Here is a 17,909-nt window from a genome sequence, read left to right on the forward strand (position 1 = left end):
TATGTCAGTTTCATTCGAGGTCATAGCTGTGTACTCCGCCGCATCTTGTTGAGCATGTTCCAACGCTGAACGAAGCACGTCACACATACGACTGGACAGCAGCTCGTTTTACAGCTTTGCGACGAATCTCAAGATTCAGTGCAATATATGCCTCCGCAAGAAAAGGATCGGGTTCTATCCACAGGTCTTGGAGCATTGTTCCCAACTATTCCAAGAGCTCCAAACACTGTCGACTGGAACACAAATGTATAACAGACTTCTAGACAACGATAAACCTCCATAGGATTGCCATTGCCTAACAAAATAGTTCAACAAATGCTGAGTATAGTCATTACGTCCACACCACGTGTAGAATATTAATCATCATATATTGACAACTATCGCTTGCATCGTAGGCTACAGTGTTTGCCACTTTTCAAATCCCCTTGTTTTGTCTCATATCCCAGACGTTTGACGCCACCTGTAATAGTTGATGAAATGCTCATGGTTTGGTTCTTTAGTAAATTTGTGTTAGCAACATATTGCGTAAATAATATCAAACAAAACGTTTAAGATTATTTTAATTTATGATCCTGATATAGGTTGGTGTTGCAGGTGGGAAGACAATGCTCAGTACAGAACTAAATTCTGGCCAAATTAAGGAACCACAGTCCTTTATGTAGCGTCCCAGGTTTATTGCATCGAATTTTACTTTATAGTTTTAAACGAGTGATAGCTTTCTAAATATCTTGCCATTTTTAACGTTTGAAGTGCAAGTCTAAATAGTAATTCAAAAACTTGTCAAACTTTGATTAAAGTTTTTAATCATCGATTTCAAACAATGAAAGACATACCATGAAAAACCTTGAATATGGACGGAAAGCAAATGTAAACGTAAACTGCTTTGAAATTTAGCATTACTGTTGCTCATATACTTCTACTCCGACTTGCCAAAAAATTTTCGAACACCACTTGGTCTAGCTGGGTTCCTGATGAGCCACCTTTTTCACAAAGAAAAATTTCCAGGATGTTGACTTTCAAGCTTTGTGCCTGAGTTACTTCTAGAATTCTGTGGGTTACATTTCCCGACGACGAAATAGACGAAAAATATTCCAAAGCTTTATTTGCAAATAACACATGTGTGGTCATATTTCAATGTCAAAAGTGTCACAGTCTGACGTTAAAGATCTTTGTCATTAATTTCGTCCGGCTTTATCGCGTTGTCTTCATCGTGAGACGGATTTGTCAAGCTTTCGGTCTTTGAATTTGCCCATCTTTTGTACACCTTATACAATATATTGATTAAAAGCACTAAATTAGTCAGGCCTACAAAATTACAACATTTGGCAACTAAATATATGCAAGATTTCATCAATAGAAATTTGCTAAAATATGTAACTCTAAAGTTAAGATTTAATCCTTGTGATTTACCCAATATTTAATTTACGAAAATCAATTAACTCTTAAAGAAATCCGCACAATCATTCTGCTGAATTAAAAATGCTTTTTTACCTTCACTGCAACAAATACGAGCAGTAGGACCGCCGCGCTTCCTGAAAGCACGTAAAGCGCCAACATTTCAATTCTGGTTCCGCCAGACGATGACGGTCCTTTATTTTTCTTAATATCTTAAACCAGAAGCGGATGATTAAATGTTAACTAATGTCAACTAGCAAAACCTTAATAAACCACTTTGCAGCTTACAAAAAAATGTCATTTTATTTATCGCGCATAGCACAAACAACGCTCTAAATTTCTAAGACACCAAACAACAAACTGTAAAAAGACTTGTTGTTTTATATAAGTTCAATAGGTTTAGACCCTTCCTTTAAAGTATTGGAACACAAGCCAAAATCCTACTTTCACATTCCAAGTTGTTGTTTTTCGTATATCCAGGCTCGCAATTGCAGCGGTAACTTCCATTTGTGTTGGTGCAGATTGAGCTGGTTGGGCATGAACTACTTCCTGGATGGCTGCATTCGTCAACGTCTGCCAAAGCAATTCTGTCAATTGCACGATTGCATTGATCCACTTGCCTTTATTTAGCCAAATGTATGCCCTATTCTTTAGCACTCTTCATTGCAATGACCGAACATGTTTATTTGCTCCATGGTATTAGTTACAAATCATTGCAAAATTCTATTTTCAGAAATATTTTTGTATTCAAACCATCGAAGAAATATTTTGCCAGTTGGCTCAATGCCTAGATTAAATAATTTACCTTTGTTACAACAGAGACCCCTCCATCCTGGTTGACATAAACAACCTGTAGCAGTCGCAGTGGCTCCATTGTAACAAATCACTTCACAACTCTCGACTTCCTGCAGGGTCGGACACTCCTCCCCTCCACACGTGTTATTAGTGATCACTGATCTGTTCCTCACCTTGTTGTTCGTCACACCGCATGTTTGTGGACAAACGCTCCAGTTTTCCCAATCCGATACAGTGCAATCTACTAAACAAAAATTTGCCCAGCAGATTTTTTAAAGCGAGGTGGTTAATTAAGTTACAATAATCGGACTAGTCAATCACACAAGGTTTTTAAAAGAAAATCGTACTCAAAGAATTGTTGCAATGTTTTTATGAGGGAAACACTTTTAGATTATACGGCATAACACAGAAAATCGTATCACGTCATTGGTCATATCTTTAAAACAAGAGTGAACAAATCTAATTGCTAAGCATTTAGCACGAGATTCTGAACTGCCATTCAAATATTCCGAGACAGCATTGTACCTTGGCAACACTGAGAGTTGCATTCTCTTTCCTCCAAGTTATCACCAATGCAATCCTCTCCGTTGCAAGTCATGTTCAAGTGAATATCTCTTTCCCGTACCTTCAAGCCAGTGCCGCAAGTTTTGCTGCATCTGGACAAATTATCATCCAGTTTTTAGCATAACTTCAACTTCATTACAGTTATTTTATACATCCTATGTAACAATGCTGTGTCAAACTTCGGCTTCGGGGAAAAACGAATCATTATGGTATCAATTAGATGGTACAACAACCAAAACCATTACTTACTCTCCCCAAGCTAACCATTGGCCCCACACACAATCTGCAGGACAGCAAACATCATTGCACGTTCTTTCTTCCGTGAAGCTGCCATTGCAAGGAGAACCACCGCAAGTTTGCGTCACGCTAACATTTCTAAACCTTGATTGTGTTCCTTTAAACAAAATATTTTATTAGTTATATTTTTAGTAGATACTAGGAAGCACACCGAAGCACAACCAACCGTTTTCGCAAGTTTTGGGAATTGTCCAAACACTCCAATTGGTCCAGACACAGTCGACTGGGCAACAATTTTGATTGCAGATTCTGCAAATAATTGTTTATAGTTGTAGAAAGAAGCAATGAGCAATGAACTTTACTAGATTTAGCGAATTAGGAACGGGGAATTTAGCGACTGGGAAAGAAACATGTTTAGTGATATCTGGTGTCAACACGAAATTATATTATGTTGTTGGCAAATCACCACCTCCCCACTTAGAAATATGACAAAAACCAAACTTCTTGCATTTCGATTAAATAAATACTTACTCTGACTCATCTGAATGGTCTTCACATTCGAATCCCCCATACTGAGGTTTCAGGTCAACCTTTCTTGATCTTGATCTAGATCCACCACCGCAGGTAACATTGCAGTTGCTCCACACACCCCAGTTAACCCAGACACAATCCACAGGACATGGGTGTGTGTTACACGGTGTTGAATCAATATCAGAACCATTGCAGGATTTTCCCCCACACTCAAGCTCCATGGAAATTTGGCGTTGACGATGTTTTTCGCCTCCACCGCATTGGACAGAACACTCGCCGAAGTAGCTCCACTCTCCCCATTGACAATCGATGGGACAGCAGTGAGTGTTACAGAATTGTGACGAGGTATCTTCGCCCATACATGCTTGGCCACTGCAATCAGCTGCAACCAAAACCTGTCGATTGCGAAACTGTGTACCATTACCACATTCAACAGGACAATCGTTAAATTTGCTCCACTTTCCCCACTGGCAGTTAACCGGGCAACAATGGGTGTTGCATCTTTGCGACTCCTCGGTTGTTCCTGTGCAATTTAAACCCCCATACCTTGGGAATCGAGCAATGTTCCTAAATTTTGTTTGAGCTCCCCGACCACAACTTACAGAGCATTTGCCGTAATTGCTCCATTCTCCCCATAAACAATCAACAGGACAAGGCCGAGTGTTGCAGGATTGGTTAAAGGATGTCTCGCCCGCACATGTTGAGCCACCATGTTGTTCCTTTACTTGCACCGATCTTGTTTTCATCTCATTTCCACCGCCACAACTCACAGAACATTTTCCAAATTCGCTCCACGCTCCCCAGATGCAGTGTATTGGACAGGGGTGGGTGCTACAACCTCGTACGGATGTCGACAAGCCGAAACAAGTTACTCCTCCATGCCTGGAACTTACAGAGATGTTTCTTGACCTCACCTGTGTTCCTCCTCCGCAAGAGACAGAACATGTCCCGTATTCACCCCACAAACTCCAACGACAATCAATAGGACAAGGCTGAGAGTTACAAGTTTGGAATAACGTTGGCGACCCAGAGCAAGATGCACCTCCGTTCCTAGCACTTACGGCGACAACCCTTGATCTCCTCTGCGTTCCACCACCACAAATTGCTGAACAATTACCGAACTTACCCCATGAACCCCAAAGGCAATTTACAGGACAGGGGTGAGTATTACACGAGCGAGACGAAGACGAAGATCCAGGGCAAGAACCTCCGCAAGAATGAGATCTTGTTTTAGAGCGAGATCTAGACTGTGTTCCTCCGCTGCAATTGGCGGAGCATGATCCGTAACTCCCCCATGGTCCCCAGGTGCAGTTCACCGGACAACATGTTGTGTTGCAAGTCTGCGACGTAGTTGAGCTCCCAGAGCACTGTCGGCCTCCGCAACTAGCACTCGGACTGTGTACCCGGGTCCGTGTCCTGATTCCACTTCCACAGCTCGTAGAGCATCCTCCCCAACTCCTCCATGATCCCCAATGGCAGTTCACTGAAACATCCGTGATATTAATAGTCGAAATGCGATCTCTATAAATAAAGAGGTGGAATAAAATTTCATTGCGGTACAATTCAATGTACATATGATGTCAAGCAGTACTACTAACTTCCAATAGGAGTCTATACTATAATTATCATTTTCACAACTACTTTATATCAGGTACAAGCAATGAGACAATGATGTTTTTGATACCAAACCGACAACACTATAGGTTCCCAAGCAGTTGCTTGGCCGTAGTGTGTTCTGCTGTGGTTCGTCTCCGGTCGTTCGTACCTAGTTTAGTACCTAACGGAACGACACCCAGTGCAAAGTCACCGCAAAGTGGAATAATTTCTCTATGGCTAGTTAGCCGATAAGACTGTTGTCAGTCACCAGTTTCACTGATGTGAATTAACAGGTCGAAGCAGTGCGCACAATGGTCTGCTAATATCTGTGTCGCTATAACTTATTGGCGAAAGTATCAATACAGCAATATGGTTTTGTAGTCGCATCAATGAGTTTCATAAATTTAAAACAAACTTAACCTCATTTTCTACTCAACAACAAACGAGGAGAAACCTGTTCTTTATTTCATTACCTCTACAACACTGGGTGTTGCACGATCTCGAGCTTGGCAATCTGCAGTAACCGCACTCTCCTCTACTCCGAGTTATTCTTGGAGATTGCGTTCCACCTCCACAAGCTCGTGAGCAGCTTGCCCAGATCCATAGGCAGTCCCTGCTATTACATTCAAATAACCTGCAATCGTACATAGAGTTTTTGCTGAAGTTTGTAGTTCTCTTTTGCAAAAACATCATAAACCTCACTCCGCACAACAATAAAAAATGTAATCAACTACAAATTCATGTGATTCAGTGTGATGCATATATCAGAAACAAACACCCGTTTATTTACGCTAATTACGTTCAAAGGCATTGCAGCCAAGCTGGATCAGCTTGATGCTAGCGCAATGAGTCTCAATGAAGGTCGGTCGAGCGGTTTGCTAGTTGCCACTGAATATTCTATTCACCTGTGCTCTCGGCTGATACAGAATAATTCAAATTATAGGTTATTGACAGAATCAAATAGAATAGAATAGAATGGTCAGAAAGGCGAAAGCATTACCTTATAAACTGGAAGTCACGTGATATGCGATATTGTGAGAGAAAGGCAGTGTGGTCGTAAATACCACGTGGATAAGTCTCTAGGGCATCATTTAAGATAAAGTGTCTTATCAAAGCAGCTTCCAGTTGTGGCGTTGTCCCACATGCGGCATTGTAATGCCATTGCTCCCTCAAAACACTTACTCGCACATCAAAGGACCACACACGACCACAATTCCAAACGAATGACGCTGCATGAGCAAGCGCACAACTTGCCAGGCGACCATCACGTACGTAGGGGATCTCCAACACCGCAATCAGACAATACAGAACTACTGCCATACTAGACAGGCCCGACCCTCTGCGCAGTCCCTTTATATTTGGCGATCTCAGATCTCGTATTTTGATCATTAGGTTCAAAGCGATCCTGCCTTGCTATGCGAAATACTTTAACGCTAATTAAACGGTTTTAGGGAAGTCCAGCTTACAACACCAAAACATGATTTGTTTTTGCCCATGTACGTATACATCCTAAAACAATGCACAAATAATATGAATAAAATTTTGGATTTAAACGTGAATGATTCATCCATCAAATTTCTTTGTGCGATCAAATGTTTCTTTTACGACTTTGTAACTAAACAAAAACTTTTGATGGTCACATTATGTGAAAAAAAACTGATAAACAGAAGTGAATGATTTTGCAGTGCCAGAGTGCAAGAAAGTGTGAAGGAAGATAAGTTCACAATTTTAATAGAATAAACCTTAGCTTGGACATCGTTTAAATATTAATGCAACGGATGTTGTACATAGAAATTCAAGAACCTAAGGAGTTATACCTCAGTAGAATATACCTCAGTAGAGCAGCCCAACCGCAAACTTACCCCAACCTCATGATACAATGGCCAAATATGAACAGCTAACATAGTCAATAAATTGCCACCAAACAACATTTGGTCTGGTATGGTAACATCAAGCACCAAGCGCTCGAGGTTGTGGGAGAACAGGCAAACAAATCATATTTTTAAATCAGATGCAAAAAATCGACTTACAATAAAAAATAAACCGAACTCACGAGGGAGCTCGATATGTAAACATAGCCTTCTAGATAAGTGTCTAACTTTAATGTTTAAGGCGTAAGCCTAATTTAAAAAAAATAGTTTGTCGTAACTTCGTTTGTAGCATCACTACTGTTGTGCATGTTATCTATGGAACATTGTAACGGTATTTTTGTTTTAAACAATTCATTAATTTTTTTATTAACGATGGTGCAAATTTTCAAATTCTAGTTTTGGCTTTCCTTTTCAAAGTTTGCACACTTGCACATTAAGAGAATTTCCATTAAATTACGAATTTAAGAAATAAAAAACAATCTTACCATGAGGCTCCAGTGTTGATAAATGCCAAAAAGCAAAGAACAAAGCAAAGAACTTTTAAAGCCAACATAACGACCTTGCAGAAACTACAGTAGGCTTTGCAAAGTTGGTCCTTTACTGCACTCTCACCCAATAGTAAACTAATCACCTTACTAGGGCTTATTTCAAATACCATTTGGCCAATGAGTCATGTCATGCCATGCCATGCGCGTGATGTATTGTTATAAATTTCTTTGCAATCTTGTGCCAATCGAAACAGCGGAGTCGGTTAAGCAAACGGGGCATTCGTCTCACTTCTGCCTCAATATATTTGCTAGTGCGTGGACACAAACTTTCCCTGAGACTGTATTACGTCACTGTACCACAGAACACACAGATTGATTCAATCTGGGAGTTTCCACATTCACCGTGAAGGAAGTTATGACGTTTGAGAAATATTGAAATTTTTAGTTTCACCTTCTTTTGCGGCAGCGAAACCGCAAGTATGTGATTTTTTTAAATCTTCCACAAACTTTCAAATAACCCCAACTCGTTCTTCACGGTCATTTCGTTGAACGTTACTTCAAAGCCAAATTTTTCGATGAGTGTGCGTATTGGCACATCTGTAAATAGAAAACAGCCGTAAAGTACTTAATTGTATTTACAATTTCCGAGTGCAATAAAAGCAGCTCTCCCAGGTCCATTCACAAGGCGTGGAATCGCATCATCGTTTTCTTCGACGACGCCACCTGCAAAAGTATATTGAATGCATATAATCTCATTTTTTAAGCGCATGGTTTCTGATGGTTGGTGGAAGGACACCTTAGAAATTTGTAAATCCGCAAGTCGTTTTTTTATTAACAATTAACTATGTGTGTTTTTTTCTGAAGCAAATGAGAAATATAACCCAAGCAGGGTCGCCAACCCCAACTTGGTAAACGTCCAGGTTACTCTGCACTGACGGCTTACAGCAAAGACCTGAATCCGCGTGTTCAATGTAGCTACATTTGTATTTGAAAAAGGACACTTACACATATAAGAGAATAAAAACGATAAAAGCGCAAACAAAACAATGTTTGTTCTATGGCTTACACACAACGGTTAATTTAGCACCCGACAGGAAATCAAAAAACAACCAAACGGTTGAACAGAAAATGGATAACATTCTGCTATGTGTGTTTGTGTTATTTATCGCAATGTGTCGCCCCGTTAGCAGCACAAAAGCGCCCGACCCATATACCAAGAAGTAAACCTGATCGGGATTCGTGGCGAGGATATCCTGGGTTCAAATCCCGGTGTGGTAAAAAAAGCTGTGCAATTTAAAGCACTCATGTTTGAGAGTTACAACAAGTTTTTGCATTCATAACAAAAACATATGTAAATTTTAATGATATGCTGCTCATTGATCACGAATACCCTCAGTCATCCAACAGAGCCCTCTGTGTCCGCCAACCGTAGATTGAACACCACTATATTGGATTTTGATCATTCCCAGTCGACTTCAAACAAACCATCATAAAAAAGCAATAGAAAAATTCATGCGGATCGAACAGTTGAAAATGACATTGCAGAGTTCTAATTTGGCTGGCACGACGTAGAAGATTCAAGAAATTTCCAAAGAACATCATCTTATTTGGTATCAATCCAGAATGACAGTTACTGTAATGTCTTGTCTACGTAAAATGTTCCTCATTTGGCAAGAATGTCAGCCAAAACGTGGGTAGTGACAATTTGAACTGATGTAACTTGAAAAGTCAAACAAATGTCACTGTCTTCTGTTCTATTTGCCCTGCGAATTAAATTTTTTGAATAGAACCAAACAATAATGAAGACTTGCGTTTGAACTACAAGCACTGTTCCAGCGAGGCTGCATTGCCTGGGCTGCCAAGCCTGCAAACCTAATGATCACGATACGTTAGCTGTGATCGCCAAGCAAGGACCTGAGCATTGGTGCGATACTGCCAATCATGCCTTTGCATGGAATATAACTGCGTTGTCTGATATGATGGTAGAGATCCCCTACGTATATGTGAAGGTTGCCTGGCCAGTTTATCTTGGCCACAATATACCACGTGACACCACTGAGCTCCTGTAGCTCAGTTGGTGAAACGTTGGGCCTGGTTAGCCCAAGGTCTTGAGTTCAAACCTCACCGGCAGATTGATTTTCCAAATCTTGCTCCGACTGGTCAGGAAAAAGTGGCTCATCCAGCTAGGCTGCATTGCCTGGGCTGCCAAGCCTGCAACCTAATGTTTCCGGTAATATATATATACCTTATCTTAAAAAGATGGAACTTTAATTAAGTATCGGAATTGCCAAATAGTGTTATGGGCAACAAAGATTTTTTCAATCAGAATTTTACGAACACACTGGTGAAACCAAGGCAGAATAATAATAACGACATGGCATATAATTGGTACTAGGGTTATAAAAGCGGAAAGCAAGGCAAGGAATTGGTCTATTTCGTCCCAATATTACTGTTCTGTTTTCCTGGATATCGCGTATCAAACTTATGTAAGGGCGTCCTGAAGTATTTTGATCGGTTTTGTTCTAAAGTATTTGTTTATTTAACCTTACAACAAACCAAAAAAGTAAGGGAATAAACCAATGTTGCCAATTGCCACGAAAGGCGCTTAACCGTTGTTAATAGTCTGCGACCGTATATATTTTTCATATCTATAGAGCTATAGCTCCTTCATGCGGTCGGTGATAAAGTTCTTGGATTTCAATGTAAAAATTCCGTTGCATTAAAATCTGGGCAATGTCCCAGCTGGTGGTCATTGTTGGCATCAACAACTGGATCAAAACCACTTTTACCTCAAATATGGAAGCAAAACAAATCTTTTTGAAATCAATAAACGGCTGAAAACGTATTATGTAACAAAAGCGGTAAAAATCCCTAAACATGTGGTTGCATAAAAATAAATAATACCGGAAATTTTGTGTAAAACTTGTTCGGTGTCTTACCCGGAATTTCAACGATGCCAGAGAAATAAGATGCGACGTTGTTTCCAGAGATGTGTCATAAGTTTAGCTTCAATTGAAATTCGCTTCTTGACTCAAGTCACGCATTTTTCTTACGAATAGGAAGAAGCGTGACTCATCATTTAAACTTTAAATTAGCAAGGGCAACATGGTGGTCTGACATTTATTTGAGTGTTCGAACGTTTATTTTAGCAAAACTTTGCAGAAATTTATAGCAGCATTAGTTATGCTGAAAACTCTTTGCCTTTGCATATGTTCGCTGGCAATTATTCACGGCGCATCAGCATGGTACGTACTTGTTCAAATCCAAAATTTCAAAGATATTATTTGTGCATCGTTTTAGGATGTTTACATCCTGGCAAAAACAAATAACTTTTTGGTGTAATAAGTTGTACTCCTTAAGTTGTAGGCGTTTATAAATCGCGTAAATATATGGGTGTATGTTTGGTTCTAACAAATGCATCACACTGAATTACATGAATTTGTAGTTGTTTAAAAATATAGTTGTTGTGCGCAGTGAGATTGGTGAAGTTTCTATAAATCGAATTTTGCCGTCAAAAAGAAATACAAATTGCAGCAAAAATTCCATGCACGATTTACTCGAGGTCCCATTGCGGGTTTTGGATATGTGGCACCACGCCCTGTGAATGGAACTGGGCAAGTTGCTCACGACCTTGTAGAGGTGGAACGCAATCTTCAAGAATAACTCGGAGTAGGGGAGAGACTTTGGATTGCCGAATTCGAGATCGTGCAACAACCAATGTTGTCCAGGTAATAAAATAAAGAGCCGATTTCTCCTTATTTGCTGTTCAGTAGAAAATAAGTTTAAGTTTGATTTAAACTCATGAATCACATCGATGCGACTACAAAACCATGTTGTTGTGTTGGTATTTTCGCCAGTTATAGCGATACAGACATTAGCTGCAGATTGTTGTGCGCACTGCTTCGACCTATCAATTCACATCAGTGCAACTGGTGACAACAGTCTTGTCGGCTATTTAGCCAGACAGAGACTATTCCACTTTGCGGTGACTTTGCACTAGGATTCGTTCCATTAGGTAACAAACTAGGTACGAAAGACCGGAGACGAACTGCTATGAAACGTACCATCCTCAAACAACTTCTTGGATACCAATAGTGTTGTCGGCTTGGTATCACGAACATCATTGGCTCATTGCTTGTACATGATAACAAGTAATTGTCAATATAACAATTGTAATCTACACTCTAAGTTGGAAGTTAGTAGTTCTGTTTGAGAACATATGTACATTGAATTGTACCGTAAAGAAATTTTATTCAATCTCTGTTTTCAAAGATATCACATTTCCACTACTATCATCATGGTTGTTTCAGTGAACTGCTATAGGGCATTCTGGAGGAGTTGGGGAGGATGCTCTGCGAGCTGTGAAAGTGGAATTAGAACACGGACCCGGATGCACGGCCGGAGTGCAAGTTGCGGAGGCAGTCGGTGTTACGGGGGCTCAACTTCGTCACAGACTTGCAACACAAGATGCTGTCCGGTGAACTGCGCCTGGGGACCATGGGGGCGGTACGGATCATGCTCCGCCAATTGCAACGGAGGAACACAGTATAGATCTCGCTCTACAACAAGATCTCATTCTTGCGGAGGTTCATGCTCTGGTTCTTCTCGCTCGTGTAATACTCACTCTTGCCCTGTAAATTGCCGTTGGGGTTCGTGGGGTAAGTTTGGTAATTGTTCAGCAACTTGTGGCGGTGGAACGCAGAGAAGATCAAGGGTTGTCGAGGCAAGTGCTAGGCACGGAGGTGCATCTTGTTCTGGGTCACCAACGTCATTCCAAACTTGTAACTTTCAGCCTTGTCCTATTGATTGTCGCTGGAGTTTGTGGGGTGAATACGAGACGTGTTCTGTCTCTTGCGGAGGGGGAACACAGGTTTGATCAAGAAATATCTCTGTAAGTTCCAGGCATGGAGGTTTAACTTGCAACGGTTTATCGACATCCGCAAGAAGTTGTAACACCCACCCTTGTCCAATACACTGCATCTGGGGAGCGTGGAGCGAATTTGGAAGATGTTCTGTTAGTTGTGGTGGGGGAACTCAATCAAAACTTAGGTAAATAGCTCGATACATAAGGCACGGGGATTTAAATTGCACAGGACCAAACGAGAAGTCGCAAAGTTGCAACACCCAATGTTGCCTGGTTAACTGCCAGTGGGGACAGTGGAGCAAATTTAACGACTGTCCTGTTGAATGTGGTAACGGTACACAATTTCGCAACCGACAGACTCTGGTTGCAGCTAATTGTGGTGGTCAACCATGTATGGGCGAAGATACCTCGTCACAATTATGTAACACTCACTGCTGACCGTCGATTGTCAATGGGGAGAGTGGAGTGATTTCGGCGAGTGTTCTGTCCCATGCGGTGGAGGCGAAAAACACCGTCAACGCCAAATTTCCATGGAGCTCGAGTGTGTGGGAAAATCCTGCAATGGTTCAGGTATTGATTCAACACCGTGTAACACACACCCATGTCCTGTGGATTGTGTTTGGGGTAACTGGGGTGTGTGGGGTAACTGCAATGTTACCTGCGGTGGTGGATCCAGGTTCAGATCAAGAAAGGTTGACGTGGAAGCTCAGCATGGGGGATTCGAATGTGAAGGCCAATCAGATGAGTCAGAGTAAGTATTTATTTCTTGAATGGAAATGCAAGGTGTTTGGTTATTGTCATATTTATAAGTGGGTGGTGGTGATTTTCCAATACAATTTTTTTGATTTTGGTGTTGACACCAGATACCACTAAACATGTTTCTTTCCCAGTCGTTAAACCCCGTTCCAAATTCGCTAAATCTAGTAAAGTTTATTGCTCATTGCTTCTTTCTACAACTATAAACAATTATTTGCAGAATCTGCAATCAAAATTGTTGCCCTGTCAACTGTGTCTGGAACAATTGGAGTGTTTGGACAATCTGCTCCAAAACGTGTGAAAACGGTTGGTAATGATATGGTATGATTCCTAGTATCGACTAAAAATAAACCTAACAAAATATTTTATTTGAAGGAACGCAGTCAAGTTTTAGAAGTGTCTGCGTGTCGCAAATATGCGGTGGTTCCCCTTGCAATGGCAGTTTCAAGGAAGAAAGAACGTGCAATGATGCTTGTTGTCCTGCAGATTGTGTGTGGGGCCAATGGTTAGCTTGGGGAGAGTAAGTAATGATTTTGGTTGTTGTACCATGTAATTGATACCATAATGATTCGTTTTCCCCCGAAGCCGAAGTTTGACACAGCATTGTTACATAGGATGTATAAAGTAACTGTAATGAAGTTTAAATGGTGCTAAAAATCCGCTTGATAATTTGTCCAGATGCAGCCAAACTTGCGGCACTGGCTTGAAGATACGGGAAAGAGATATTCACTTGAACAAGAATTGTAACGGAGCGGATTGCATTGGTGATAACAGGGATGAACAAAAGTGCAACTCTCAGTGTTGCCCAGGTATGCTGTCTCGGAATATTTAAATGGCAGCCAAGAATCTCGTGTTAAATGCTTGGCAATTAGACATGTTCACTCTTGTTTTAAATGTATGACCCATATCGTAATGCGAACTTTATGTTGTTATGCCGTATTACATTTGACTTTGAGTAAAAGTGTTTCATTCTGATAAACACTGCAACAATTCTTCAAGTAGGATTTGCTGTTGGAAAACCTTGCCTGATAGACTAGTCAGATCACTGTAATTCGAATCAGTAACACAAATTTTTGTTACAATGGAGCCACTGCGACTGCTACGGGTTGTTTATGTGAACCAGGGTGGAGTGGTCTGTGCTGTGACACAGGTAAATTATTCACCTAAGCATTGAGTCAAATGTTGCTAAATGCTATGATATTTCTGAAGATTTTTGCAATGATTTGTAACTAATAGCCACCAGTTATGTAGATTATTACGTGGGTCATAGAGAAAATAAACACTTTCGTTCATTGCAATGATAAGTGCTAAAGAATAGGGCATACATTTAGCTTAAGGAAGGCAAGTGTATCAATGCAAAGCTGAGAATACTTGACAGGCTTGCTTTGTCAGACGTTGACGAATGCATCCAGCCAGGAAGTAGTTCATGCCCGGAGAGGTCGAACTGCGTCAACACGGATGGAAGTTACCGCTGCAATTGCGAGTCTGGATATACGAAAAACAACGACTTGGAATGTGAAAGTAGGATTATGGCTTGTGTTCCAATACTTGAAAGGAATAAGGGTCGAAACCTAATGGAACAGATCCCACTTCTAAAACAACACGTATTTTTACAGTTTGTTGCTTGGTGTCTTAGGAATTTAGTACGTATGGTTTGAGTTTTGTTCAAAAAAATAACGTATTTTTGTAATAACACTTCAAGCGACAATATAATTAATGAAAACTCTGTTTTAGACATCGATGAATGCACAGTGCAGATTACCAATTGCCACCAGGACGGTCGATGCGTTGACACTGATGGAAGTTTTCTTTGCATATGTCAGGCTGGATATTCAGGAAATGGAACAGTCTGCTCAGGTATATCGCAACTGATAGAACATTAAAGCATCCATGATATAAATTCTTGGTTGCTTTGTAATATAGTTTGTGTATGTTTGGTTTAAATTGTTTAGCATCATTTCTGCCTATATGCTTACAATACAAGTTCAGAATTATATTTTATCTTGCAGATATAAATGAGTGTGAAACGGGCATTGCTACCTGCCCAGACAACACCGTGTGTGTGAACAATAAAGGAAATTACTTATGTCCGTGTCTAACTGGCTTTGAGTCTGAAGACGGACTGTGCCTGGGTTTGTATTGACAAAATGTTGATCTTTATTTTCGTAGAACCAATATATATAAATAAATACAACTTTTATAACTGTGTAAAGTATTTGAAACACTTTTCGGCAGCGTTTTGGCAATTTGAAGATTAACGGTGCCTACTTTTTTGTTTATATGCGGTTTTTACATATAAGTGGCTTTAATCAGATTGTCTGCGATGCCAAATCATTGGCTAAGAAGTATACTGTTTGTGGGTGATCCAATTGTAGCTTGCTATTTTTGCTAAGTTTTTCATCCAACAGATGTCAACGAGTGCCAGTCAGGAAATACCGGGTGCGCTGTCAACGCAACTTGCGAAAATACCTTCGGTTCGTACAAATGTTTCTGCAATGAAGGAATGTCCGGGGACGGAAGGACCTGCGTTGGTAAGAATTAAACTTGCCTTTGTTTGCTTGTTTGGTAACTGATGTTGTAAACGTCTACTTAACGACATACATTACCCTTAAGTTTAGTTTGCGTTTGTTCTTTCATCAACAAAAACATTACTTTTTTATCACTGGATGCAAATACAATCCGGTATGTGAATGTCCACCTATGCCACCATCCATTTTCAAAATGGTTTATTAAGGTTTTGCTGGCTATGTTCAGTTAAGATTTATTCAACCGCTTTTGCCTTTAAGGCATCGACGAATGTAGCGACCCAAAGAAGAAACCTTGCACTGGTGACTTCATGGAATGTCAAAACACAGTCGGTAGTTTTGAATGTACTTGTCCTTCCTACATGAACCTCCAAGATGGAAACTGCGTTGGTAAAAATTAATTTGCAAATTTTATTTAAATATGTGAATAATTTGGCATGAACGTTAAAATTTAGGGACCAAAACAAACATAAACCCATAGTGTAAATTGATTTAAAATTTTGTACAGACATTACAAGTACAAATCAAGCAACATTGATAACTAATTCAATTGTGTCACACGCAAGTATTTGCCATCGGTTGGTATGCTTTAGAAATGTTCAATTTTGCAACTTAAAAACAAACTATTCCAACCTTCAAAATTATCAAACTTTGTTAAATATTAGCCTACACGCATGTTGCTCCTAAACTGACGTGAATCACATGTTGTTGTTGCAACATTCGTATTGGATTCACTTCCAACTCGTATGTGACAAACTTTCGTTTCAGAACTTCCGCCAAACTTTGCGTCGAGAATGAAGGAGAAAAAGAAAGAACTGTTAGCGCCTGGCGGAACCAGAATTGAAATGTTGGCGCTTTACGTGCTTTCAGGAAGCGTGGCGGTCCTACTGCTCGTATTTGCTGCAGTGCAGGTACTTGACTTTCTATGGAGAATGATTGTACGGATTTGTTTAAGAGTCAACTGATTTGCGCAAATTAAATAGAGGTTAAATCACAAGAATTAAACGCCTTATTTGCATAGTTTTATACACATTTTATATTTTTCATAAATTACGATTTCTTTGTTATGAAATCTTTCATATATAAGTTATATAGGTTCATACCAGTACCTTTTTTTGCCGACTTTAACAGTTTGTAATTTTGTAGGCCAGGGTCATTTAGTGCTTTTAACCAATATATTGTATAAGGTGTACAAAAGATGGGCAAATTCAAAGACCGAAAGATTGACAAATCCGTCTCACGGTGAAGACAACGCGATGAAAACGGACGAAATTAATGACAAAGATCTGACCGTGACACTTTTGACATTGAAATTTAGTACAACATCACAACAACACTTGGCCTCCGGCCTAATTGCTCTCGTCGTGTGTGCGTGCACTCGCCAAACTTAAATTCGCAACAATTTACCAAAATACAATCGTGCGCTACACAAAAAACAAACAAACAAATTCTTCCTATTATTGTAGTTTTATTTGTTTCGTTAAATGCATAATGATTGTTGATTTTCTTTTCTACACTCTGAAAAACAGCCAAATTTTCCTCGCAATATCGCCACACCCAAGGGTCTGTTTCAGATAACCAATTGCGGTTTTTAGCGGCCCCACGTCCTTATCCAATCTGTTCCATTTATCGTGTTTAACTGTGCCGAGTTTTTTTTTTCTTTTTTCAACAAACGGATCAACGTATTATGTAACTGTGCCGAGTTTTTATTGTTGTTACATGTTTATTGTCACCATTAAACATGTTTTACAATGAATTTTAAAAATTTGATTGGTTGTTGTCCGAAAACATCGGAAAATGCATACTTAAAGTTTTGGATTAGAACAAGTACGTAACATGCCGATGCGCCGTGAATAATTGGCAGCAAACATACGCAAACGGAAAGAGCAGAACTATTGCTGTTAAAAATTTCTGCAAAGTCTTGCTAATACATACGTTTGAACACTCTTTGGTCTAAAATAAATGTACGAACCACCAGCTTGCCTTCGTTAATTTGAAGATTTTTAAGGGTGAGAAAAATATTTATTCTGCTCCGATATGTGAGGTAGACGTGGTTTTGATCCAGTTGTGAATGGCACAAAGATCCATCCAAACATATTCTTTTTGTGCTCAAAGGTTTCTTTTACGACTTGGGAACTAAATGGATGACTTTGAATTGCCGCTTTATGTAAAAAATAAAATAAACAGAATAGTGAATGAATTTACAGTGCTACATTACAAGAAACACGATATTTCACAATTTCAATACAATAAACCTCAGCTTGGACATCGTCCAAATATTAATGCA

General features: G+C 39.8%; 2 protein-coding genes across 4 annotated transcripts; one reads left to right on the forward strand and one right to left on the reverse strand.

The window, feature by feature from the left end:
* Positions 1-1,128: 1,128 nt before the first annotated feature.
* LOC145907974 (SCO-spondin-like) lies at positions 1,129-7,592 on the reverse strand. Of its 3 annotated transcripts, none has more exons than XM_082995122.1 (10): positions 7,475-7,592; positions 5,592-5,752; positions 3,523-5,005; positions 3,218-3,300; positions 3,004-3,148; positions 2,716-2,846; positions 2,201-2,431; positions 1,840-1,968; positions 1,492-1,607; positions 1,129-1,264 (listed from the first exon to the last, which is right to left on the reverse strand). In XM_082995122.1, exons 1-10 carry the CDS (start codon positions 7,540-7,542, stop codon positions 1,160-1,162), a joined length of 2,652 nt encoding a protein of 883 aa, XP_082851248.1. In that variant the 5' UTR covers positions 7,543-7,592; the 3' UTR covers positions 1,129-1,159. The 3 variants fall into 3 exon arrangements, with proteins under 3 accessions (XP_082851248.1, XP_082851247.1, XP_082851250.1); XM_082995121.1 differs by having other exon boundaries at positions 2,201-2,434; XM_082995124.1 differs by having other exon boundaries at positions 1,158-1,264; positions 1,840-1,982; positions 2,201-2,434.
* Positions 7,593-12,902: 5,310 nt separating this feature from the next.
* LOC145909518 (uncharacterized) lies at positions 12,903-17,317 on the forward strand. The gene is made up of 12 exons (XM_082996907.1): positions 12,903-13,092; positions 13,318-13,407; positions 13,473-13,617; positions 13,776-13,906; positions 14,221-14,247; positions 14,490-14,618; positions 14,832-14,954; positions 15,107-15,229; positions 15,506-15,628; positions 15,884-16,012; positions 16,391-16,533; positions 16,810-17,317. Exons 1-12 carry the CDS (start codon positions 12,903-12,905, stop codon positions 17,011-17,013), a joined length of 1,557 nt encoding a protein of 518 aa, XP_082853033.1. The 3' UTR covers positions 17,014-17,317.
* The last annotated feature ends 592 nt before the right edge of the window (positions 17,318-17,909 follow it).

Source organism: Ascidia mentula, chromosome 7 (genome assembly GCF_947561715.1).
Source record: "Ascidia mentula chromosome 7, kaAscMent1.1, whole genome shotgun sequence".
Taxonomy (NCBI): Eukaryota; Metazoa; Chordata; class Ascidiacea; order Phlebobranchia; family Ascidiidae; genus Ascidia; species Ascidia mentula.